At 43.9% G+C, this 27,285-nt stretch overlaps 1 protein-coding gene and 1 long non-coding RNA gene across 5 annotated transcripts in view; one reads left to right on the top strand and one right to left on the bottom strand.

Moving 5' to 3' along the window:
- Positions 1-27,285, top strand: part of LOC134349260 (uncharacterized) — a 128,125-nt gene that overhangs the window by 33,634 nt on the left and 67,206 nt on the right. Inside the window, exon 2 of the long non-coding RNA XR_010018625.1 lies at positions 13,523-13,588. This is a non-coding gene — a long non-coding RNA (uncharacterized LOC134349260). The remainder of the gene's footprint in view (positions 1-13,522; positions 13,589-27,285) is intronic.
- Positions 13,123-27,285, bottom strand: part of LOC134349259 (pterin-4-alpha-carbinolamine dehydratase 2-like) — a 102,294-nt gene continuing 88,131 nt past the window's right edge. For all 4 annotated transcript variants that reach the window (XM_063053300.1, XM_063053299.1, XM_063053298.1 and 1 more), the window contains 4 exons: positions 26,032-26,172; positions 25,830-25,949; positions 20,360-20,517; positions 13,123-13,289 (listed from right to left, as the gene is read on the bottom strand). In XM_063053300.1, the coding sequence (XP_062909370.1) occupies positions 13,175-13,289; positions 20,360-20,517; positions 25,830-25,949; positions 26,032-26,172 (534 nt within the window). In that variant the 3' untranslated portion in view covers positions 13,123-13,174. The remainder of the gene's footprint in view (positions 13,290-20,359; positions 20,518-25,829; positions 25,950-26,031; positions 26,173-27,285) is intronic.

The raw sequence follows: 27,285 nt of genomic DNA, 5'->3' as shown, positions 1-27,285 counted from the left end.
AAACATGGAAAATTAAGAAAATATTTTTTAAAAATCCCCATAGCATGTAGGGATTGTGTTACCTGGCTAGTGCACAGTATTAGGCTTACACCACACGTACTACTTAGAATTGAGACCGAGAAGTTTTTCTTTAGTCTCATCTGACCACAGGACCTTCTTCCACATCTTTACAGTATTTTCTAAGTGATGCTTTGCAAAGTCTTTATAGGCAAGGATATGCTTATGCTTTTTTTCTTTACCCAGGGCTTATTCCTTGCCACTCTTCCCATAATACCTTTTTGGGCAAGGCATTAGAGATTGTGGAGCCATGAACTTCATCTCCAGTTGCAGCCACTGACTTCTGCAGCTCATTAGGCATCACAGTAGCCTCTCCTACAAGTCTCATTCTTCCCCAGTGACTAAGTTTAGAGGGGCAGCTTGACCTAGGCAGTATTGCTGTGGTTTCATATCTTTTCCACTTTTTCATGATTGAGCTCTGAGGTACGTTCAGTGCCTTTGAGATGATCTTGTACCCTTCCCCAGATTTGTGCTTCTCCAGTAAAATTTTCCTGACTTGCCTTGAATGCTCTTTTGTCTTAATTTTGGTTTGGTCTGCTGAAAATCTACCTTACGGAGAGAGGGTATTTATTTCTGTTTTTACTCCAATTTTCTACATCAGCAAATTGGTTGAGTTGGTACAGTATTGCATCTGAGAAAGTCAGCATAATAATTACTAAGGGGATGAATACTTCTTCAGCCTCACAATTTTGGTTTTTAATTTTTAGTGAATATATCAAGAGGAGCATCTTCTTTTGTAAATTTTTCAGATATTTCCTTTTCCAAGGGTAAGTGGGACAATCCATTGCATTTCCTTGATTTGTTATCCTCCTGAATTCAATCTTATAATTCTGTCTTCCAAGAACAAGAGCCCTTCTCTGCATTCACGCTGCCTCTGTTAGGAACACCTTTCTGTGGATAGAAAATGGATGCTAGTGGTTGATTATCGGTGACGAGGGTAAACTCTCTCAATGCAAGTGATGATTGAAATGTTTTACACCACAAACCAGACTCAAGGCCTCTCTGAATCTGTGCATATTTTCTTCTCTGCAGCAGTTAGGGAGCGTGATACAAAGGCCACGGGTCATTCACTTCCGTCAGTGACATGTGACATGACTGCAACTAAAACATAAGGCAAGGCGTCACAGGCAAGCTACACTTTTTGTAGTGTGTGAGTGCACTGTCTGATGTCACCATTTCCTTTGTCCTTTGAAAAGCAACCTCACACTGCTAAGTCTATCGCGATTGCTTTCCGATCTGTAGTAATGATTTCAATGGGTGGAGCACAGTAGCCAGGTTTGACAGGAACCTGTTGCAGTAATTGACAAATCCTAAAAAAGACCACAACTGTGACACACCCCTTGGCCTTGGGGTATCCACCGCTGCTTGAATTTTCTCAGCATGCTTGTGTAATCCTTGTGAGTCAAAGTTTAAAGTAAATTTTATTCTCAAAGTACATTTGTACATATATGTCACCATCTTCAACCAGGAAATTCATTTTCTTGTGGGCATACTCAACGAATCTATGATAGTAACTATAACAGGATCAGAGAGCAGAAGACAACTGTGCAAATGCAAATATAAATAAGTAGCAATAAATAATGAGAACATGAGATGAAGAATCCCTGAAAGTAAGTTCATTTGTTGTGGGAAAATTTCAATGATGGTACAAGTGGAATTGAGTATAGATCTCTCCTTTTGTTCACGAGCCTGATGGTTGAGGGATAGAAGCTGTTCTTGAACCTGGTGGTGTGAGTCCTGAGGCTCTTGGAACTTCTAAGTGATGGCAGCAGCGAGAAAAGAGCATGGTCTGGGTGGTGGGAATCCCAGATGATGGATGCTGCTTTCCTGTAGAGCAGGGAGAGCCCAGGAAATTATAGACCAGCAAGTCTTACTTCAGTGGTTGGTAAGTTGACGGAGAAGATCCTGAGAGGCATGATTTATGAACATTTGGAGAGGTATAATATGATTAGGAATAGTCAGCATAGCTTTGTCAAGGGCAGGTCGTGCCTTATGAGCCTGATTAAATTTCTTGAGGATGTGACTAAACACATTGATGAAGGAAGAGCAGTGGATGTAGTGTATATGGATTGCAGCAAGGCTTATTGAGAAAGTAAGGAGGCATGGGATCCAAGGGGACATTGCTTTGTGGATCCAGAACTGGCTTGCCCACAGAAGGCAAACAATAGTTGTAGACGGGTCATATTCTGCATGGAGGTCAGTCACCAGTGTTGTGCCTCAGGGATCTGTTCTGGGACCCTTACTCTTCGTGATTTTTATAAATATAGAAACATAGAAACATAGAAAATAGGTGCAGGAGTAGGCCATTCGGCCCTTCGAGCCTGCACCGCCATTTATTATGATCATGGCTGATCATCCAACTCAGAACCCTGCCCCAGCCTTCCCTCCATACCCCCTGACCCCTGTAGCCACAAGGGCCATATCTAACTCCCTCTTAAACATAGCCAATGAACTGGCCTCAACAGTTTGCTGTGGCAGAGAATTCCACAGATTCACCACTCTCTGTGTGAAGAAGTTTTTCCTAATCTCGGTCCTAAAAGGCTTCCCCTCTATCCTCAAACTGTGACCCCTCGTTCTGGACTTCCCCAACATCGGGAACAATCTTCCTGCATCTAGCCTCTCCAATCCCTTTAGGATCTTATACGTTTCAATCAGATCCCCCCTCAATCTTCTAAATTCCAACGAGTACAAGCCCAGTGCATCCAGTCTTTCTTCATATGAAAGTCCTGCCATCCCAGGAATCAATCTGGTGAACCTTCTTTGTACTCCCTCTATGGCAAAGATGTCTTTCCTCAGATTAGGGGACCAAAACTGCACACAATACTCCAGGTGTGGTCTCACCAAGGCCTTGTACAACTGCAGTAGTACCTCCCTGCTCCTGTACTCGAATCCTCTCGCTATAAATGCCAGCATACCATTCGCCTTTTTCACCGCCTGCTGTACTTGCATGCCCACTTTCAATGACTGGTGTATAATGACACCCAGGTCTCGTTGCACCTCCCCTTTTCCTAATCGGCCACCATTCAGATAATAATCTGTTTTCCTATTTTTGCCACCAAAGTGGATAACTTCACATTTATCCACATTAAATTGCATCTGCCATGAGTTTGCCCACTCACCCAACCTATCCAAGTCACCCTGCATCCTCTTAGCATCCTCCTCACTGCTAACACTGCCACCCAGCTTCATGTCATCCGCAAACTTGGAGATGCTGCATTTAATTCCCTCATCCAAGTCATTAATATATATTGTAAACAACTGGGGTCCCAGCACTGAGCCTTGCGGTACCCCACTAGTCACCGCCTGCCATTCTGAAAAGGTCCCGTTTATTCCCACTCTTTGCTTCCTGTCTGCTAACCAATTCTCCACCCACACCAATACCTTACCCCCAATACCGTGTGCTTTAAGTTTGCACACTAATCTCCTGTGTGGGACCTTGTCAAAAGCCTTTTGAAAATCCAAATATACCACATCCACTGGTTCTCCCCTATCCACTCTACTAGTTACATCCTCAAAAAATTCTATGAGATTCGTCAGACATGATTTTCCTTTCACAAATCCATGCTGACTTTGTCCGATCATTTCTCCGCTTTCCAAATGTGCTGTTATCACATCCTTGATAACTGACTCCAGCAGTTTCCCCGCCACTGACGTTAGGCTAACCGGTCTATAATTCCCCGGTTTCTCTCTCCCTCCTTTTTTAAAAATTGGGGTTACATTAGCCACCCTCCAATCCTCAGGAACTAGTCCAGAATCTAACGAGTTTTGAAAAATTATCACTAATGCATCCACTATTTCTTGGGCTACTTCCTTAAGCACTCTAGGATGCAGACCATCTGGCCCTGGGGATTTATCTGCCTTCAATCCCTTCAATTTACCTAACACCACTTCCCTACTAACATGTATTTCACTCAGTTCCTCCATCTCACTGGACCCTCTGTCCCTTACTATTTCTGCAAGATTATTTATGTCCTCCTTAGTGAAGACAGAACCAAAGTAATTATTCAATTGGTCGTGGATGAGGAAGTGGAGGGATGGGTTAGTAAATTTGCTGATGACACAAAGGTTGGGAGTGTTGTGGATAGTGTGGAGGGCTGTCAGAGGTTACAACAGGACATTGATAGGATGCAAAACTGGACTGAGAAGTGACAGATGGAGTTCAACCCAGATAAGTGTGAGGTGGTTGATTTTGGTAGGTCAAATATGATGGCAGAATATAGTATTAATGGTAAGACTCTTGGCAGTGTGGAGGATCAGAGGGATCTTGGGGTCCGAGTCCATAGGACACTCAAAGCTGCTACGCAGGTTGACTCTGTGGTTAAGAAGGCATACGGTGCATTAGCCTTCATCAATCATGGGATTGTGTTTAGGAGGCGAGAGGTAATGTTGCAGCTATATAGGACCCTGGTCAGACCCCACTTGGAGTACTGTGCTCAGTTCTGGTCGCATCACTATAGGAAGGACATGGAAACCATAGAAAGAGTGCAGAGGAGATTTACAAGGATGTAGCCTGGATTGGGGAGCATGCTTTATGGGAATAAGTTGAGTGAACTCGGCCTTTTCTCCTTGGAGTGACAAGAGGATGAGAGGTGACCTGACAGAGGTGTACAAAATAATGAGAGGCATTGATCGCATGGATAGTCAGAGGCTTTTCCCCAGGGCTAAAATGGCTAGCACTGGAGGGCATAGTTTTAAGGTGCTTGGAAGTAGGTACACAGGAGATGTCAGGTAAGATTTTTTACGCAGAGAGTGGTGAGTGCATGGAATGGGCTGCCGGTGGCGGTGGTGAAGGCGGAAATGACAGGGTTTTTTAAGAGGCTCCTGGATGGGTACGTGGAGCTTAGAAAAATAGAGAGCTATGGGTAAAGCCTAGGTAGTTCTAAGGTAGGGACATGTTCGGCACAGCTTTGTGGGCCATAGGGCCTGCATTGTGCTGTATGTTTTCTATGTTTCTATGGCTTGTTGGTTGTTGTACTTCACTGTAACAAATGTCATTCCCACAGGAGTTATCTTTTCTCCAGTATAAGTTCTTAGTTGGATATCTGCAGTATCTTTGAAATGCCTTTCAAACTCATTTTGTGGAATAACTGAAACAGCTGAACCAGTGTCCAATTCCATTTTAATTAATTTGCCATTCACTTCTGATGTAAGCCACATTGCTTGTCTATTGTTAGTGTTCATGCTGTAAATCTCAAAGCTACTCAGTTTTGTGTCAGTCCCATCATTATCAGATTTTTCATCAACAGTATGCAGATAAGTGCTCTTTTTGAAACTGCAACTTGATTTTTTATCTTTTTCTCTTCCCTCTGCAGTCCATTTATTTTATCTGTCCAATATGTTCTTTGTATCTGTCCTACTTTGTTGCATTTTCTGCAAATTTCACCTTTCAACCTGCATTGGTCTGGTGTGGGTGAGCACCTGCCGCAATGGTAATACAATATGTTTGGCCAAGCAGGTTTCCAATTAGATGATACATTCATACTCACTTTCATTCCTGACTGCAACTCAATCGTGTGTCTGGCTGCAGTTTCCATTGATATAGTGATTTCAACTGCTCTTTTAAATGTGAATTCTGCTTCAGTTAGGAGCCATTTTTGAATGTTTTCTTTTATGATTCCACAAACTAAACAATCTCTCAGAGGATCAATAAGCCCATCACTGAATTGCCAATGCTCAGACAATTTCTTCAATTCAACTGCATAAGCTGTAATGGACTCCCGTTCCTTTTGAGCATTTGCTTTTCCTTGGATATTTTACTTGCTTCTAAATACTGCTCAATTCATTTAGTTTAGACCAATCAGTTATCTCTTATGCAATCAAATGTGGCTACTTTTCAGATGTAACCAGACTTTTCTTCTTTTTTAAAATTTATTATGATCACCCAGTACTCACTGCTTATGTACCCATGAATTTTGTCCATTTTCTTCCTTATTTTTAACTCGAACGTCTCATTGCACTACTGAAGAAAAAAATGTCCTTTTTTTTTAACTCGAACATTTCTCTCTCCCCCTTGCTAAAAAAAAAGGAACCTGCTGTGCTTCCACAGGTAGTAGTCATCATGGTTCATTTAAAACTTACTCGTTACCACTGTTATGATTTGTAACTCCAGAAACTAATCAAAAGAAAAACACAGGAGGTCAGAAGAATATTTTTGCTTTGTTTTTTTTTACTTTAGTGAGATGCACACTTATGTTGTGGTGGCATAATGACGTCTGCCATTCACGTACTTTTACATATAACCCATAATGAATTATGTAAACAACAAAGAATGTTTAATCAAACAGTATATTTACAATATTACTCAAATATTACTGGAATACACAACACTCTCAGAGCAGCAAGCCCAGTCCAAGCTGGAAGAACGGGTGTCAGACCTCACAACAACTGTTCAGCAACTCACTACAGCCAGCCAGAATCAGGTGGTGGCCATTACACCTCTCACTGGCACTATTTAGCAGCTCTCTGCCAGGACAGCCCGTCTTCCAGCACCGGCATCAACCTCAACCTTCTCAATTGCACTCTCATCAGCCTCAGCCTCTAAAGCCTCGATTCCCTTGGCTGCTTCTGGACCTGAACCAAGCCCTCCTCCACCAGGTGAATGCTCCAGTGACTCCAAAGGCTGCAGGAACCTTATTATCCAGTGTGAGCTGACCTTCCAAGCTCAGCCAGGTCGGTTCAGTGATGTCACATGTAAAATGGCTTACATGGTGAATCTCTTAGATGGACCCCTACTCAGCCTGTTCAACACCCTTTGAGGACAAGGTTGCCCTACAGCCCCATCTTTCCATCAATTTATAATTGAGTTCAAAAGTGTATTTGACCTTTCAGTAGGGGGTTAGGAAGCTGCCCACCAACCCCTGACCTTTAACAGAAGAGAAGATCACTGAGAGACTACACATCAAAGTTCCGCACTCTTGCAGTCAAGGTGAGGTGGGACAAGAGATCTCTCATCACTACTGTCCAGCGTGGGCTGAGCACGGATGTCCTGCATGAGACTGTGGTGCATGCTGAATAGAACAGCCTGTGTGGCCTGATAAATCAGCCTGTTCAAATCGACAACCAGGCAGCAGAGTGGCACAGAGAGAGAATGCCCAGAGCATCCTGCTCATTAGATCATCGCCCATCTTCACCCAGTACACGGTACACAGTCCACAGAGGAGCCCTTCAATTTGAGGCCCTGCACCTATCTCAGGAGGAATGAGATTGGTGCAGAAGAACAGATTGCTGCCTCTACTGTGGCTCCCCAGGGTATTTTTGGGCAGCATGTCCCAAGCACCCAGTAAAAGAGGATCCCTGGCAATAAGAAAGGGAATTCTGGTGGGTCAATTCTCCCCGCAAGCATCTTCCTTAATTGAGTAATGCTCCCAGCTTCCCTATCTTGGGGGTTCTAGATGCATGAGCTTCTGGCATTTATTGACTATGGTGCAACTGAGAACCCCATGGGTATCTCTCTGGCTCAAAGATGGGGAGTACCCACTCAACAATTGAGAGAGAATATTGATATCAATATTCTGGATGTCCAATCTCTGGGCACAGCAAGATCCACCTTTCCACAGTACCCCTCCAACTTGTGCTAGAAGGCACCCATAGAGAACAGCTCTCCATCTATCTTGTTGATTCACCTGAACTGCTGATGGTGCTTGGCCTTCCTTGGCTTTCTCGACACAACCGACAGATCGATTGGTCCCTAAGTGCACTGCAAGAGTGGGAACCGGCGTGCCTGTCTGGGTCCAGCTCAATCTCAGTGTATCCCCCTTCTGTGCCAACTGCTAGCGTGGACTTGTCTGGTGTTCCTGCCGAAAGTGTTGATTTTCTTGCAGTTTTTAATAAGGAGGAGGCAACCTCCCTACCTCCTCACTGGCCATACAACTGAGCCATTGGCCACTTAACTGGTTCTAATCCTCCTTTGAGCTGGCTCCTTTTCCATCTTTCAGCATGGTGACTTTATCAGGGTGTCATTGCCAGGGTTTGTCTGTCAATCTACCTCGACAGCAGGGGCTTCTTGTGAGCAAGACAGAAGGCAAGCTGTGTCTCTGCATTGATTATCACGGTGAAGAACCGTCACCCTCTTCCCCTGCTTGCCTCTTCATCTGAATACCTCCAGGGAGCAACTATATCCCCTAAGGTAGGTCCACACAATACTTCCAACCTGGTTCACATCTGAGAAGGGGACGAATAGAAGACAGTATTTAATACCCTCACTGGCCACTATGAGTACTTCTTGATGCCTTTTGGTCTGCCCAACAACCCTGCTGTTTTCCACGCCCTAGTCAATGGTGTGCTCAGGGACATGTTGAATCAGTTTGTTTTTGTGTATTTTATCTATTCCCACTCTCACCAGGAACATGTTCTCAAAGTTCTCAGTTAGCTTTTTTGTGATCAGCATTTATGCCAAACCAGAGAAGTGTGAGTTCCACAAAGAGCAGGTGTCGTTTTTCAATTCTATTCAATTCAAGTTTAATTGTCATTTAACCATACATGAATACTCATGAATACAGCCAAGCGAGTCAGCGTTACTACAGGATCAAGGTGCAAAGACACATTACCCACAGTTGTACACAGTAGGCACACACAAGATCACAATATATATAGATATCGATAGAGTCCAAACTCTCCCCCCAGCCCACCGATATCATCTGTTGACCAGCCTCGACACCCACTAAGCGACACGGCGGGTTTCAGGCCCAGTCCTCACCCTGTCTTGGGCTATGTCCTCACTCCTTCCAGTGTTCAAATGGACCCGTTTAAAGTTTAGGCAGTCACAGAGTGGCCCAAGCCACTTACAGTCAAACAGGTGAGGAGCTTCATGGGGTTTGCAAACTTCTAAAGCAGCTTCATCAGAAACTTCAGTTCCATTGTGGCTCCCATAAATGCTCTCAGCAAGAAGCCCTCTGCAGATTCCAAAGCAGACCAGGCTTTCTCAGAACTAAAGCTATGCTTCACCACTGCCCCAGTGCTGCAACATCCAGCCTCATCTCAATCATTCATCATTAAGGTTGATGCAGCTGATATCAGCATAGGAGCTGCCCTCTCCCAGTGCTCTTCAACAGACACTTGGTTGCACCCCTGTACTTTTCTTTCCTGTCACTTGACTCCGGCAGAGTGTAACTATGACATCTGGGAACCAAGAACTGCTGGCTGTCAATGGGGCCTAGAGTCATGGTGACATGGGCTGGAGGGAGCAAAGCTGATGGACCAATCACAAAACCTTTCCTACTTTTGTGAGGCAAAGAGACTCAACTCCCGTAAAGCCCATTGGGCTTCCATCTTCATCACTCTAATTCACCTTCACCTACCTTTCTGGCAGCAAGAGTACCAAGTACAATGCTCTCTTCCACCAGTGTGACATCACTGAGGACAATGGCAATCCAGATCACACTCTTCCCCGCACGTGCACAGCTGCCCAGTGTTTTGGGGAATAGAAACAGAGTTGAAGGCTGCCCAACGGGCAGATCCTGGCCCAGTTGGGGAGACCTCCCCAACCAGCTGTTTGTCCTTGCCACCATGCATCCGAGAGTGTTAGAGTGAGGTTAAAATGAAGTGAGGCATTTTATGTTTAATGAAACCTGAACACATTTTATTGAACTCCAAAACCTAAACACCAGAGCACACTATAAAATCTTTATGTAATAATGTCATCAAGTCAGACATCAAGTGAAACCCCAACTCATTGTCGGTGGTTGTGAATTATGTACATTTCTCCCAATTATGTTACCCTAAAGGGTCACTTTTCCTGTCTGGTTGGCCATCCAGGGATTCAATGGACCCTCAAATTTATAAGGAGATGAATTTGGTGGCCGTCTGTGTCTCAGGATGTCCACACCTTCATCTCTCCCTGTCTCACTTGTGCCCAAGAACAAGTTATCATGGCAGCACCCTGCCGGTCTGCTCTAACTGTTGCCTGTCTCTCAATGCTCTTGGTCCCATTTCTCAGTTGTTTTCATCACTGGTCTGCCTCCATCAGATGGGAACACCACCATTCTGGTAGTTGTGGAGCAGTTCTCTAAAGCAGCCCACTTTATTGCTCTCCCCAAGCTCCTATCAGCTCATCAGACTGCCACCTTTATGGTTCAGCGCATGTTCAGGCTTCATGGCTTCCCTCAGGACATAATAACTGATTGAGGGCCGCAGTTCACATCTCATTTTTGGAAGGCTTTCTGTTCTCCTTTAGAAGCCAAAACCAGCCTCTCATCAGGTGTCCACCCACAATTTGAGAGAGTGAGGGAAGAACTGGAGACAACCCTGCTCTTCCTTGCCTCTACCAACCTGGAGCTCCCAAATGGTTTGGACAGAGATTGCCCAGAATAAATTCTACTGGCATGACCCCCTTGAATGTCAAAATGGATTCCAGCCACCGCTCTTTCTGACCAAGAGATTGACGTGGGAGTTCCACCTACTGGACAATTGGTCCAACGCTACAAGCACAAATAGAGACGGGCCAGGGTTTCTCTACCGCACACCTAGAAACGATATGCCCAGCAGGCTGACTGGCTCCGCCGACAAGTGAGGCCTCTCAAACCAGAAGAAAGAGTCTGGCTGACATCTAGAGATCTTCCATTGAGAGCAGAGAGCCACAAGTTGGCCCCACGCTCATTAGCGTTGCTACCCTTGGAGGGGCCGCTGGTTCATGTTGCTACCCTCAGAGGGGCCGCTGGTTCATGTTGCTACCCTCGAAGGGGCCGCTGGTTCATGTCACTGCCCCTGAAAAGGACACCGGTTTGAGTTGCTTCCTTTGGAGAAGTCGTTGGATCCCCATGCCCTCGGAGGGGCCGCTGGTTCATGTCACTACCCTCGAAGGGGCCGCTGGTTCATGTCACTGCCCCTGAAAAGGACACCGGTTTGAGTTGCTTCCTTTGGAGAAGTCGTTGGATCCCCATGCCCTCGGAGCGGCCGCTGGGTCCCGATGCTAATGGAGATGTTATCAAAATTCTGAGATTTATGGATTGCACTGTAGTTCCTATTGGCCTCTTTCAGTTCTATGTTTTTTTTTGTGTTCTCGCCCATTCTTTCTTGTTGCCAATTGGCAAGCTGGGGGCTCAGGTGATCACTTAGTTTTTGTGCAACAGAGGGGTTGGGGGTTTGGGGTTTGCGAATTTTTGTTTCTTTCCCTTTGTGTGTGTGTGTGGGGGGGGCGAATGAAGTCTATCTTTCAACTGCTATAGTCTTCTGTATTTTATGGCTATCTGGAGAAGTAAATCTCAGAGTTGTATTTTACATACATACTTTAATAATAAAATGAGCCTTTTAACCTTTGCTACTTCGGACCATTTGTTGCGGAGAAGCTTTACAACCCTCCTATAGGCTGCACCTGACACCATCCATTAAGATTCACCCAGAATTCCATGTTTTCCAGCTCAAACCAGTGACATCCTTCCCAATTGCTCTAGTCACCACCCCCCCCCCCCCACATTTGGCGGATGGATCCCTGGTCTATTCTGTGCAATGTGGGTGCAGTGCAGGGTCCAGTACCTCACTGATTGGGAGGGGTATGGTCCTGAAGAACATTCTTGGGTTCTGGCTCAATGCATCCTGGACAAGTCTTCCATCTGGGACTTCCAGTGGGCATGGCCCCCTGGGAGCTGCGGCTAGGGAGGGAATGCTGTCACAGCTACAGGCATTGCCACAGAGTCTGGACACTCAATTGAAAGAGGACGACAATTATGCACGTGATAAAGCACCCATTCGAGCCAATTAGGATTTCTGACAATTGTATTTAACTCTCTGTCAGTGTCGGTCTTATCTAGTCTTTAATGAAGTACAGCAACGACAATGCTCCCAGCTTACCTTAGCCCAAGAAGATTTGTAATTTGGATAGACACTGTTGAAGGAGCAGTATTAACTTAGTTCTAGTTTAATGCTTTTTGAATCACGGTGATGGTGTTAGATTTCAGTTAATTTGAGAGTATTTAGTTAATCGCCTTGTAGGCCTAGCATTTATTATTTTCCTCTGTTCTGTACAGTTCTTATTAAAACTGAGCGAACTGTTCATTCCAAGTCTCCATCTCTCTCTGTGCACCCAGGCCATCACTGAACTCCTGTCAACCTAGCTATTGGAAATATATCAATAAAATTGAAGGAGTACAGAGAAAATTTACAAGAATGTTACTAGGACTTGACCTGAGTTACAGGGAAAGGTTAAATAGGTTAGGAGTTCTTCCTGGAGCGCAGAAGAATGAGGGGAAATAAAATTATGAGGGATATAGAGAGGGTATAGGGTATAGGGTATAGGCAGAAGAATGAGGGGAGATAAAATTGTGAGGGATATAAAGAGGGTATAGGGTATAGGGTATAGGCAGAAGAATGAGGGGAGATAAAATTGTGAGGGATATAAAGAGGGTATATGGTATAGGGTATAGGCAGAAGAATGAGGGGAAATAAAATTATTAGGGATATAGAGAGGGTATAGGCAAGCAGGCTTTTTTTCACTGAGTTGGTGAGTCGAGAGCTAGGGTAAAAGGTGAAATATTTAAGAGGAACTTCTTCAGGCGGTGGTGCGAGTGTGGAACAAGCTTCCAGAGGAAATGGTGAATGCGAGTTTAATTGTGGCATTTAAGATGGCTCAGATAAGTACGTGAATGGGAGGGGTACGGAGGGTTATGGTCCAGGTGGAGGTCAAAGGGACTTGGCAGAATAACAGTTTGCAGTGCACTAGATGGGCCAAAGGGCCGGTTTCTCTGCTGTAGTGCTCTATGACTCTTCAATATATCTAAACTATTTGGGATTAATTATTCCACGTCCTTGAGAGTCCCAGCAGTGACAGAGGAAGAGTAGTTTTTGTCAGAATTAGGATAGCTGGTGTCTTTTAGGGAACTTGAATATGTGGCACTCCCATGTGCTGGGTATCTTCATACTTCTACATCACAGGTTTCCATGTATGATATATATACTCAGCGAAACATACCGGGCATTTTTTTATTGGTAGGAGAACCAACGTGAAAGAACTTCACTTTGTCAAGTTTAGAAAGGGAGTAAATTAGGAGGCTGGAATGTTACCCTCAGATAAAGTGAACAAATATCCATTGGAGACAGTTACTGAAAAATCGCAAAAACTTGATATTGTGCTTTTATCAATCTTTTTTTAATTGCATATTAAATGCTGTAACAATAAATTATTTTTTCACTGCATTTCCATTGGAGAGGGGTTTACTTCTGTGTCCCTTTCATTTTGGTGCTGAGCAGTTCTCAACAAATTGCCCAGAACGTAAGAAATTTCAAAGTAAAGCTGTTGTAATCTAGAGGGTGGAGAGCATAAAGAAAATACTGTAGATCTTTTAAAAAAACATAATGGCTCAAAAATTCAGTTGCCTAGCATATCATTGAACAGATGCCAGAACTTGGTTGCATAACAGCAGAGGTAGAGTGTAATGAAACTCTTTTTTGCACAATTCCATTGCATTATACTTCTGTGCCCAAATTGACATTACTCTTTCTGCAATGCTCACTTGCCTCTCACGTTCTCCCCTAGGTAACTGATTCAAGTATTTGCAACTAACACTCATTGAAACCTGCCGCAGACACTGGAATCATAGGGGTAAGTTCTGCAAACACTTTACTTAAGTAGATCATTAATTTGCAGTTGAGTGATCTGGACCTCAGTACTTTGAGCTCGCTCCACCATCCAACACAATCATGACTGATCCTTTATCTCAGTGCCATAATTCTTTTTCTTCCTCAATCTACCTTCTTCTTAAGTATAAGTAGCCATCATCTGTTTATCTTTCTCTCATGGAATTGCTTCACTTTCACTTGCACTTTTCTCTAGAACTGCAGCTCCTAAGGTACTGAAGAATGAATACTCTACCTCATTCACCAAAAGCAGCCTGCTGCAGGACACTCCCAAGAACATAACCTTGCACTGCACTCCAACACCATAATCAAGTGTACAACATTGGTCCTTTTCCAGCTGAGTGGCAGAACCTTCCTTCTCATGTCATTTACCCAGAGTGGAATCTTTGTCATCTGTCATTCAATAGATTGTTGGACCATTTGGGTCAGCCTTGGGCACTACTGGGTACTGGTAATTGCAATCATGATGACAGTAGCCTAAGACTGCAGCTGTTTAAATTTTTACAACATCCTGTGATTGAGTGCTTCAGGATGTGTTCCAAAGAATCCTCAAATGCCTTTTGTCGATTGTGTCCTTGGGTGTGCTTTTGAAATTTCAAACCTGAGGTGGGAAGGATATGTCCAAGCTCTCTATAATCCTATGCAAGATTGGTGTTGAACTCCTCCATGCTCCTTTACATCATACACCTTACAGCAGGCTTGCTAATGGAGCTAGCATTTTATTTTTGCATACAGTTCATCCTTCTCCTCCAGCTTGATCTGTCAAAGCTCTGATGTGAATTCACTGCAACTAAAGCTATGTGCAACTCTAACCTCTCTGTCTATGGCCTGCTTCACTGTTACAACAAGACCCAACCCAAACTTGAGGAATAACTCATCTTCTATCTGGGCACATTGCCATCTAGTCCAAACCTCAGATTCTCTAATTATGGATAACATGCTCTTTCTTCCTGTTCTGCAAGAATCATTTCCACATGCCTTTCTTGTTTTTCTTTCTTCTCTTTGTATAGTGGGGCCTTCTGAACATGTCTCAGTACGCCAGAACCACATCAATCACAAATTACACAACCTCATCCCATCTGTCGCATGCCTTCATTCCATCAGAGAAATTCCCTTCGTTTCACCCACATTCTCCTGATACATCTCACTGCTTCAGAAAAGCAGCAAGCAGAATCAGAGACCCTGCCCACCCCAGACATACTCACTTCTCCCTTCTTGCATTGGGCAGAAGCTATGAAAGCACGTAACACCAAGCCCAACGACAACTTCTATCACACTGTTATCACATGTTTGATTGGATCACTTGTACGATAAGATGGACTCTTGGCCTCACAATCTAACGCATAGTGATCTTGCACTTTATCGTTTTCCTGCGCTGCACTTTATGGTGGTTTTATACTTTATTCTGTATTGTTATTGTTTTACCTTGTTCTACCTCAATGCATTGTGTAATAATTTCATCTGTGTAAATAGTATGCAGAACAAGCTTTTCACTGTATCAGAAAGGATGTGCTGTCATTGGACAGAGTCCAGAGGAGGTTCACAAGGATGATTCTGGGAATGAAAGGGTTAACATATGAGGAGTGTTTGGCAGCTTTGGGCCTGTACTCTCTGGAATTTAGAAGAATGCAGGGGGATCTCATTGAAACCTACCTAATGTTGAAAGGATTAGATAGTGTGGATATGGAGAGGATGTTTCCAGAACCACAGGGCACGGCCTCAAAATTGAAGAGCAACCTCTTAGAACGGAGGTAAGGAGGAATTTTTTGGCCAGAGAGCTGTGAATTTGTGGAATGCTCTGCCACAGACTGTGGTGGAGGCCGAGTCCATGGGTATATTTAAGCTGGAAGTTGATAGTTTCCTGATTGGTCAGGGCATCAAAGGATATGGTGAAAAGGCAGGTGTGTGGTTTGAGTGGGATCTGGGATCAGCCATGATGGAATGGAATGGCCTAATTCTGCTCCTATATCTTAAGGTCTTATTGTGACAATAATAAACCAATGCTAATACCCATACTAACTTGTTTCACTCTTTCTCAGAGAGGGACTGGGAGACCTTGCAGAAAAAAGAATCAGCATCTGGTTTAGCATCACTGTCCTGGATGATGTGAAATTTGTTGTTTTGTAGCAGCAGTACAATGCAAAGACATTACTATTAAATTACAAAATAAATAAAGATGGAATAACAAGATAAAGTTCATGGGGTCATGGACCATTCATAAATCTGATGGTGGAGGGGAAACCTGTTCCTGAAACATTGAGTCTGTGTCTTCAGGTTCCAGTACCTCCTCCCTGAGGGAAGAACCAAAATGATGTCGTGTCTCGGATGGTGAGGCTCCTCGATGATAGATGTCGCCTTTCTGAGGTAATGCGTTCAGTGGTGTGGAGGATTGTGCCTGTGACAGGGCTGACTGATTCTACAACCCTCTGCAGCCTCTCGTCACCCTGTGCTTTGGAGGCTCCATGTCAGGCTGTGAAGCAACCAGTCAGAATGCACTCCAATCTACATCGACAGAAATTAGCAAGAGGCTTTGGTAACATACCAAAACTCCTCAAACTCCTAACCAAATAGAGCTGCTAGCATGCCTCCTTCATGATTACATCAATGTGTTTGGGCCTGGACAGATCCTCCAAGATTTCGACACCCAGGATCTTAAAGCTGCTCACACTTTCTACTGCTAACCCTTCCATGAGGACTGGTGAATGTTTTCCCAACATCCCCTTCCTGAAATCCACAAATGGCTTTAGGATGGGGATGGTGAGCTATAAAGACAGGATCTCCATAATGAAGGCTGTGGTAACTGGAGTATTGGAAGTTGTCAGATTGGTGGAAGACATGTGAGGTGTTGGGGATGTAGTAGGTAGGAAGAGACTAGACAAAGGGAGACAGGATAAAGTAATGTGTGAGGAGATAGGGCAAGAGCAGGCAAGACTAATGGGCCTACCTGGGCAACTTTGTTTTTGGACCATGGGTAACAGATAGAAGTGAGAAATATGGGGTTGGTGCACTACTGTTTTGGAGGTTGTTGAGAGGAGATCATCTGATGTGATTAACTGTGTGATGATGTGAGAGATGGTGGCCTGCTGTTTGTCTTGTGGAGTCATGGGCCTGAAGAAACACACTCAGTGTTTTAGGAAGAGCTTCTCCCCTCCGCCATTAGATTTTTGAATGATCTATGAACCCATGAACTCTACCTTGTTATTCCTCTCTTCCACAGATAGGGAGATTGTGAGGTAATGTGCTCCTTCTGTCATGTACACTGGGATTCTGATGCATGGCATCAAAGTTCTCAGTGTTATCCTGTGTGAATTGAAGAATGCAATGCAGTAACTGCAAATATAAAATCCAGTAATGTTGAATAAAGACACTACAGATGCTGGAATTTAGAACATGAACAGAACACTGGAAGAACTCGATGGGTCAAGTAGCATCTGAGAGTCCTCATATAACCATATAACAATTACGGCATGGAAACAGGCCATCTTGGCCCTTCTAGTCCATGCCGAACTCTTACTCTCACCTAGTCCCACAAACCTGCACTCAGTCCATAACCCTCCGTTCCTTTCCTGTCCATATATCTATCCAATTTAACTTTAAACAACAACATCGAACCCGTCTCAACCACTTCTGCTGGAAGCTCGTTCCACACAGCTACCACTCTCTGAGTAAAGAAGTTCCCCCTCATGTTACCCCTAAACTTTTGCCCTTTAACTCTCAACTTATGTCCTCTTGTTTGAATCTCCCCCCCCAATGGAAAAAGTCCACCCACGTAAACTCTATCTATCCCCCTCATAATTTTAAACACCTCTATCAAGTCCCCCCTCAACCTTCTACATTCCAAAGAATAAAGACCCAACTTGTTCAACCTTTCCCTGTAACTTAGGTGATAAAACCCAGGTAACATTCTAGTAAATCTTCTCTGTACTCTCTCTAATTTGTTGACATCTTTCCTATAATTCGGTGACCAAAATTGTACACAATACTCCAAATTTGGCCTCACCAATGCCTTGTACAATTTCAACATTACATCCCAACTCCTATACTCAATGCTCTGTTTTATAAAGGCCAGCATAGCAAAAGCCTTCTTCACCATTCTATCCACATGAGGTTCCACCTTCAGGGAACTATGCACCATTATTCCTAGATCCCTCTGTTCTACTGCATTCTTCAATGCCCTACCTTTTACCATGTATGTCCTATTTTGATTAGTTCTACCAAAATGTAGCACCTCACATTTAAACTCCATCTGCTATCTTTCAGCCCACTCTTCTAACTGGCCTAAATCTCTCTGCAAGCTTTGAAAACCTACTTCATTATCCACAACTCCACCTATCTTAGTATCATCTGCATACTTTCTAATCCAATTTACCGCCCCATCATCCAGATCATTAATATATATGACAAACAACATTGGACCCAGTACAGATCCCTGAGGCACACCGCTAGACACTGGCCTCCAATCTGACAAGCAGTTATCCACCACCCCTCTCTGGCGTCTCCCATCCAGCCACTGCTGAATCCATTTTACTACTTCAATATTAATACCTAACGATTGAACCTTCCTAACCAACCTTCCGTGTGGAACCTTGTCAAAGGCCTTACTGAAGTCCATATAGACAACATCCACCGCTTTACCCTCGTTAACTTCCCTAGTAAGAAATTCAAAAAATTCAATAAGATTTGTCAAACATGACCTTCCATGTACAAATCCATCAGTGAACATTGACTTCTCAAACTTCTGCTAATGCCCCACCTCCCCCTTGTACCCCATCCATTATTTATTTATATACACACATTCTTTCTCTCTCTCTCTCTCTCTCTCTCTCTCTCTCTCTCCTTTTTCTCCCTCTGTCCCTCTCACTATACCCCTTGCCTATCCTCTGGGTTTCCCCCCTCCCCCTTTTCTTTCTCCCTCGGCCTCCGGCCTCCTGGCCAATCAACTGTCCAGCTCTTGGCTCCATCCCTCCCCCTCCTGTCTTCTCCTATCATTTTGGATCTCCCCCTCCCCCTCCCACTTTCAATTCTCTTACTAGCTCTTCTTTCAGTTAGTCCTGACGAAGGGTCTCGGCCTGAAACGTCGACTGTACCTCTTCCTAGAGATGCTGCCCAGCCTGCTGCGTTCACCAGCAATTTTGATGTGTGTTGCTTGAATTTCCAGCATCTGCAGAATTCCTCGTGTCTGAGTTATTTCAGCATCCTGTTTTTAATTGACAACGTGCCTTCACTCTCCATCTCTCCCAATTCTTCTACCATTGACTGGCCAGTTTGAAGTTCTGATGAAGGGTCTCGGCCTGAAATGTTGTCTGTTCATTTCCCTCTAAAGATGTGGCCTGGCCTGCTGAATTCCTCCAGCAATTTTTGTCTGTAGAATTCCAGCATCGGCAGACCCCTTTTGTCTCTTGATTGAAGTGATTGGCTGAAGGTGCTCCCAGCTCCACCCACCATCTTCCAACTCCACCCACACTTCCCTCCCCTACTTGGGCAACCTGTTTTTCATCTTATACCCCTCTGTCCACTAATAACCTTGGAATTCTATCTCACTTTCTCCTTCTCTCCCTTAAACTTGCCATCTTGCCTCTCCTCTCTCAGTGCTGATGCAGGGTTTTTGAAACAAAACATTGAATAATTCCTTTCCTCCCTTGAATGCTGATGAGATTGGTGTTATAGTTTATGGAACTGAATTGAGACTCTCCAAATTCATTTCACATAAGACACCTACAGCTTACAAGGGAGATCGCTCAAAGGGAGCTGAACTTGAAGTTCAATATCAAAAGTGATAGATAATTTTCCCTGTGGGTGAAGGATCAACCCCAGTTCTATTCTGTCAGTTCCATTAAATACATAAATATTGAATCAACCTGTATTTCAGCCCACGTAATAATTATCACTGATAACACTTCTCAGTTCTATCTCTTTTTATGGGAAAGAAACAACAGGTATGGTGCCTCCACACTCAGTCAATATCATTTTGTTCATTTGTTTCTACTTTGTTTTATATCAGATTTCTCCCATTATTCCTTCTTTCTCCAAATTAATTTCTGTATATTGTTTCAAGAAAGTAAGAATGCCTTTCCCTACAGAGTCAGAGGCAGACTTGGGGAGGCTGTGAGCAAAGTCCCAGGCATTTGCACAAATGGAGAGGAAAACTGGGGCTTTCCATATCTGTGTGGTATAAACAAAATCCAAAGACCAAGTCACTAAGTGGCTTGACCTGAGAAAGTGAACAGCAGGAGGTCATCAGTCTGATCCAATCTTTGTATACAAACTTCCTCTCCAATGAAAATGAAGTACCTTTATAGGCACACGAGTTTGCAGATGCTGGAAATCCAGCGCACACACAAAATACTAGAAGAACTGAATAGGACAGGCAGCATCTATGGAGAGGAATAACCAGTATATAACAGGAATAATCTATAGTGTCTTTATTCATCATCACTGGATTTAATATTTGCAGAGCACTCTTAGTCTGGCCTCTACCCTTTGACCTCTTTGGCATGGGTGACCCTACCGAGAGCCAAAGCATAAAGTCCTGGCTCCAGCCAGCATAGCTCTCCGGGTCACTGAGGCACACAAGCCTCCAAACCACAACAAGGTTGTGGTCCTCTTGGAGGTTCATCAGAGCTAATCAGAACTAATCAGGTCCTGGTGAGGGGTCTCAGCCCGAACCGTGAAAATGCAGTTTTATGCATGTAGGCTGAGCCCCAACCTTAGAATTGCAAGGTCACTTCTTACTCACTTGTACAATGTATTGTCCTGTTCATCCAGGCTCGATAGGTAAATATCTATGAACGTCAGACTTGAACATATATCATCCAACATAATAAAATCATCATGACGAAGGGTCTGTTTGAACTTCGCAATCATTTCACTGAAGCTTTCAAATTGACTGGTTTTCTGGAATGTAGAAAACAGGCACCGTTTCATTCAATCCCACTGCTGTATAATTTTAATATATTTACTCTTTTTCTTCTGGGTTATAATAATATTAAATGAAAGGGTCATTGCTGTTCTTAATTTGATCCAAGGATACATCCAGTAACTTGACTAAAGATATTCCCATCAGTCCTTAAATAGGGAGTGTGTTTCCCCTGACTGAGCAGACTAATTCAATATCTCATTCACAAAAGTTCCAATGTCCAGTATCCATAATTTGTCACAGCTTTCAATAATTAATAACTAGTCAAGTTGAAAATACAGCAGCTATGTAAAACTTTGGTTAGTACTCACTTGGGAGTATTCTGGTCATCCAACACAGGATGGATGTGGAAATAGTGGAAAGGTTACAGAACAGGTTTATCAGAATGTTCCCTGGATTAGAGTGCATGAGCTATAAGGACAAACTTGGGTAGTTTTTTTCTGGACCGTCAGAGACTGAGGAGAGACATGATAGAAGTTTACAAGTGAGCCACGGTGGCAGGGCCTCTGGCACTGAGTCTGACCCTGTGGTGAAGAAGGGTGGGACGGAGAACAGGAGAGCTGTCATCATTGGAGACTCTATAGTCAGGGGAGCAGACAGGAGATTTTGTGGACATGAGAAGGACACCCGCATGGTTTGTTGCCTCCCTGGTGCTAAGATCCAGGAAGTCTCTGACCGGGTGCACGACATCCTGGTACGAGGGGGAAAGCAACCGGAAGTCGTGATACATGTTGGCACCAACGACACAGGCAGGAAGAGGGATGAGGTCCTGAAGTGTGAGTTTCAGGAACTAGGCAGAAGGCTGAAGAACAGGACCTCAAGGGTGGTGTTCTCAGGATTGCTGCCAGTGCTACGTGATAGTGATGGTAAGAATTGGAGGAGTTGGCAGTTGAATGCGTGGCTGAGGAGTTGGTGCAGGGGGCAGGGTTTTAGATTTTTGGATCATTGGGATCTCTTCTGGGGAAGGTGGGACCTGAATAGATTGGATGGGTTGCACCTGAACTCGAGGGGGAGCAATATCCTTGCAGGTAGGTTTGCTAGCATGGTTCGGGAGGGTTTAAACTAATTTGCAAGGGGGATGTGATCCGGAGCGATAGAGCAGTGAAAGAAGTGCATGGAGTAAAGCCAGATCTAACATATAGAGAGGCTTTGGGGAAAGAGAAGCAGAATAAATGGTGTAAAGGTAGTAAGGTAGAAGGACTAAAGTGCGTGTACTTCAATGCAAGAAGCATCAGGAACAAAGGTGATGAACTGAGAGCTTGGATACATACATGGAATTATGATGTAGTGGCCATTACAGAGACTTGGCTGGCACCAGGGCAGGAATGGATTCCCAGTATTCCTGGATTTCAGTGCTTTAAAAGGGATAGAGAGGGGGGAAAAGGGGAGGAGGGGTGGCATTACTGGTCAGGGATACTATTACAGCTACAGAAAGGATGGGTAAGGTAGCAGGATCCTCTTTTGAGTCAGTATGGGTGGAAGTCAGAAACAGGAAGGGAGCAGTTACTCTATAGGGAGTATTCTATAGGCCCCCCTGTAGCAGCAGAGATACAGAGGAGCAGATTGGGAGGCAGATTTTGGAAAGGTGCAAAAATAACAGGGTTGTTATCATGGGTGACTTTAACTTCCCTAATATTGATTGGTACCTGATTAGTTCCAAGGGTTTGGATGGGGCAGAGTTTGTTAAGTGTGTCCAGGACGGATTCCTGTCACAGTATATTGACAGGCCGACTCAGGGGAATTCCATACTAGATCTAGTATTAGGTAACGAACCAGGTCAGGTCACAGATCTCTCGGTGGGTGAGCATCTGGGGTCAGTGACCACTACTCCCTGGCCATTAGCATTATCATGGAAAAGGATAGAATCAGAGAGGACAGGAAAAATTTTAATTGGGGAACAGCAAATTATGAGGCTATAAGGTTAGAACTTGCGGGTGTGAATTGGGGTGATGTTTTTGCAGGGAAATGTACTATGGACATGCGGTTGATGTTCCGAGATCTCTTGCAGGACATTAAGGATAAATTTGTCCCGGTGAAGAAGATAAAGAATGGTAGGGTGAAGGAACCATGGGTGACAAGTGAGGTGGAAAATCTAGTCAGGAGAAAGAAGGCAGCATACATGAGGTTTAGGAAGCAAGGATCAGCTGGGTCTATTGAGGAATATAGGGAAGCAAGAAAGGAGCTTAAGAAGGGGCTGAGAAGAGCAAGAAGGGGGCATGAGAAGGCCTTGGCAAGTAGGGTAAAGGAAAACCCCAAGGCATTCTTCAATTATGTGAAGAAAGAAAGGATGACAGGAGTGAAGGTAGGACCGATTAGAGATAAAGGTGGGAAGATGTGCCTGGAGGCTGTGGAAGTGAGCGAGGTCCTCAATGAATACTTCTCTTCGGTATTCACCAATGAGAGGGAACTTGATGATGGTGAGGACAATATGAGTGAGGTTGATGTTCTGGAGCATGTTGAGATTAAGGGAGAGGAGGTGTTGGAGTTGTTAAAATACATTAGGACAGATAAGTCCCAGGGACCTGACAGAATATTCCCCAGGCTGCTCCATGAGGTGAGGGAAGAGACTGCTGAGCCTCTGGCTAGGATCTTTATGTCCTTGTTGTCCACGGGAATGGTACCGGAGGATTGAAGGGAGGAGAATGTTGTTCTCTTGTTCAAAAAAGGTAGTAGGGATAGTCCAGGTAATTATAGACCAGTGAGCCTTACATCTGTGGTGGGACAGCTGTTGGAAAAGATTCTTAAAGATAGGATCTATGGGCATTTAGAGAATCATGGTCTGATCAGGGACAGTCAGCATGGCTTTGTGAAGGGCAGATCGTGTCTAACAAGCCTGATAGAGTTCTTTGAGGAGGTGACCAGGCATATAGATGAGGGTAGTGCAGTGGATGTGATCTATATGGATTTTAGTAAGGCATTTGACAAGGTTCCACATGGTCGGCTTATTCAGAAAGTCAGAAGGCATGGGATCCAGGGAAGTTAGGCCAGGTGGATTCAGAATTGGCTTGCCTGCAGAAGGCAGAGGGTCGTAATGGAGGGAGTACATTCGGATTGGAGGGTTGTGACTAGTGGTGTCCCACAAGGATCGGTTCTGGGATCTCTATTTTTCGTGATTTTTATTAACGACCTGGATGTGGAGGTAGAAGGGTGGGTTGGCAAGTTTGCAGATGACACAAAGATTGGTGGTGTTGTAGATAGTGTAGAGGATTGTCAAAGATTGCAGAGAGAAATTGATAGGTTGCAGATGTGGGCTGAGAAGTGGCAGATGGAGTTCAACCCGGAGAAGTGCGAGGTGGTACACTTTGGAAGGACAAACTCCAAGGCAGAGTACAAAGTAAATGGCAGAATACTTGATAGTGTGGAGGAGCAGAGGGATCTGGGGGTACATGTCCACAGATCCCTGAAAGTTGCCTCACAGGTGGATAGGGTAGTTAAGAAAGCTTATGGGGTATTAGCTTTCATAAGTCAAGGGATACAGCTTAAGAGTCGCGAGGTAATGATGCAGCTCTATAAAACTCTGGTTAGGTCACACGTGGAGGACTGTGTTCACTTCTGGTCGCCTCACTATAGGAAGGATGTAGAAGCATTGGAAAGGGTACAGAGGAGATTTACCAGGATGCTGCCTGGTTTAGAAAGTATGCATTATGATCAGAGATTAAGGGAGCTAGGGCTTTACTGTTTGAAGAGAAGGAGGATAAGAGGAGACATGATAGGGGTATACAAGATATTAAGAGGAATAGATAGAGTGGATAGCCAGTGCCTCTTCCCCAGGGCACCACTGCTCAATACAAGGGGAAATGGCTTTAAGGTAAGGGGTGGGAAGTTCAAGGGGGATATTAGAGGAAGGTTTTTTACTCAGAGAGTGGTTGGTGCATGGAATGCACTGCCTGAGTCAGTGGTGGAGGCAGAAACACTGGTGAAACTTAAGAGCTACTAGACAGGTATATGGAGGAATTTAAGGTGGGGGGTTATATGGGAGGCAGGGTTTGAGGGTCGGCACAACAATGTGGGCCAAAGGGCTGTAATGTGCTGTGCTGTGCTGTACTATTCTATGTTCTATGTTCTATAAAATTATAAGAGGCATAGATAAGGTAGAGAGTCAGAATGTCAGGGGGAACAAAATGTCAAATAAGATTCAACTTTATTGTCATTGTGCTGAGTACAGATACAAAGCCAATGAAATGCAGTTAGCATCTGATCAGAAATGCAAAGAATAGTGTTATTTACAAAACAACTGCGAATAAAAAGTGCTACAGCACACAAATATAAAAGTACTGAGACAGTACAATATGAGTGCAATACTGCTTAGCGCTGTGATGTGAGGTTCAGCAGGGTCACAGCCTCGGGGAAGAAGCTCTTCCTGTGCCTGCTGGTGCGGGAGCGGAGGCTCCTGTAGCACCTACCGGATGGGAGGAGAGTAAATGCTCAAGAACCTGCAACTATGGTGAGAGGGAGAAAGTTTAAAGGAGATGTGAAGGGAAAGTTTTATTTGTACATATTGAGTAATGGATACCCAAAATAATCTACCGGGGTAGTGATGAGAACAGATATAATAGTGGCATTTCAGAGACTTTTAGACTTGAGTATGCAGGGAATGGAGAGTGAGGAATTTGTGCTGGCAGAAGAGATTTAGATTAATTTAGCGTCATGTTCAGCACAGATATCATGAGCTAAAAGGCTGTACTCTACTGATGTATTATGTAGTTTGGAGTTTGAGAGAAGTTCCTTATGGAAGCCTAAAATGAGCTTTTGCTGGTTCAGTGAGTGTTCTGTCCTCCTGTGGTCAGCTCTGTAGTCTATGCAATGAGGCAGGTATCTGGTAGGTGGTTCTGCAGCCACACTCTTCATTTTCTTACATTGATAAACCTAATTACTACAACTTTGTTCTCAATGAGAAAGGCACCGGGAGAAAACAGGGTTAATAGCTATCAGGAGAATGAAGAAACTTTCAACACGAGTTTAAATCTTTTCAGTGTGAGTACAAATCAGGACCGCAGCAACAGCAGTAGACCTATGAGCCTATTCCATCGTTCATTGGGATCGTGTCTGAACTATGTCTCATAATTGCACAACCGTCATTGCTTATTTTAACACCTTTCTTCGAGAAATTATTAATCTGTATAACATTAACAGTAAGCAGCAACTGCCATTAACAAAGATATCCAATTTTTTATCCTTTACATGATTTTTTAAACTTCACACTGAAAGGTCTGGCTTTAATTTTAAGAGTTTTCAAGGCATTAAACCTCCTTCCATTACAACTTAAATCTGAATCTGAGGAACTCTGTACCTGCTTTTCCATTATCTCCGTGATATGATTTCTTTGCCTTTGTAATATAGCTTGCTTCTTTCCCATCAGCGTTGATTCTCTTTCAGCTTGGATCCCTTTATTAAACTCTCTAGATGTTTCCTAGGAATAAACACATCATTTATTTTAACAGTCTTATCAAGCAGGCTGTGATGTGCAGTGGTGTAACCAGGTGCAGACATACCCTTATATTTATAATGATAACTCCAATGAAGAGGTTGACAAAGAGAAAGACACCCAGCAAAATGAAACACATGATGAAAAGTCGACTTGATTTGAAACCAAATTGATCTGTTTCTTCCTCAAGGTCGCTCCAGCTATCCAGCTGCAAGGAAACAGGAGACTATTAGACAGATCTTTACACAAAAACTTTTCAAAAGTTGCTCAGTTTTCCACATAGAAGTTCATTACATTTCACAACCAAAATTATTTGTATCATTTTCCAAGCAACATTGAATCTTTTATCTTCTCTGTACAGAGAGAATCTTTTACTCATAAGTGAAGATACATCCATGGACCCCTAGAATACACTGCACATGCAGATTTACATAAATACTGGGGAAGGTCAAAGGCTAGCCTTCTGAAACCTCCAGGCTAATGAATGGCATTGGCAAGTCAATAGGAGCATATCAGGAGTGCCAGTCATACAAAGCTGAAAATTCCAAATGAGATTATTAGGAGAGTTGCTGTGAGAACTTCAGAAATCTTTCTGCCTTGGCCAAATAGATGCTTTGTTTCCCTCATGGATACACAACTCAAAGTAAATTAGAACCTCTGAAATTGTCCCACAGGAGCCAGTTACTGGGGAAGCATGCCACACCTGACAAGAGCCACTCAGTCATTAGGGTAGAATGGAAGCCCAATGTCAGCCATCTTACACTGATGACAGAATACCTGCTCCCCAACAAGCAGACTCAACACTTGTTAGACAGCTGGCATCTGATATTATTGCTTTTCCAATCTTGTCACCAGACATTTTGAATGTTCCTATCAGTACAATGTAGGAGGAGCCAGTGACCTATGGACCTAGAAGGGCAATCAAATCCAAAATAATCTCACAGGCCTTAGTACCTGTGACTTATCTGTTCACTTCATTAGGTTGAAGTTAGAAGGTCCATTTTGTAAGCTATTGTGCTCCCAGACCTATCTTCTGTTTGACGAATGGGTGCAGGATAAAAAAAGTGGAACAAACTTAAACAACAGGAATTCTGCAGATGCTGGAAATTCAAGCAACACACATCAAAGTTGCTGGTGAACGTTGGCTTCCTCTACTGTAAAGATGAAGCCACACTCAGGTTAGAGGAACAACACCTTATATTCCGTCTGGGTAGCCTCCAACCTGATGGCATGAACATTGACTTCTCTAACTTTCGCTAATGCCCCACCTCCCCCCTGTACCCCATCCGTTATTTATTTCTATACACACATTCTTTCTCCC

The sequence above is a fragment of the Mobula hypostoma genome, chromosome 7, assembly GCF_963921235.1.
Source record: "Mobula hypostoma chromosome 7, sMobHyp1.1, whole genome shotgun sequence".
In the NCBI taxonomy this organism is placed as follows: Eukaryota; Metazoa; Chordata; class Chondrichthyes; order Myliobatiformes; family Myliobatidae; genus Mobula; species Mobula hypostoma.
Note: the sequence above shows the minus strand (reverse complement) of the source record. Positions and strands in the feature narration are given on the sequence as shown.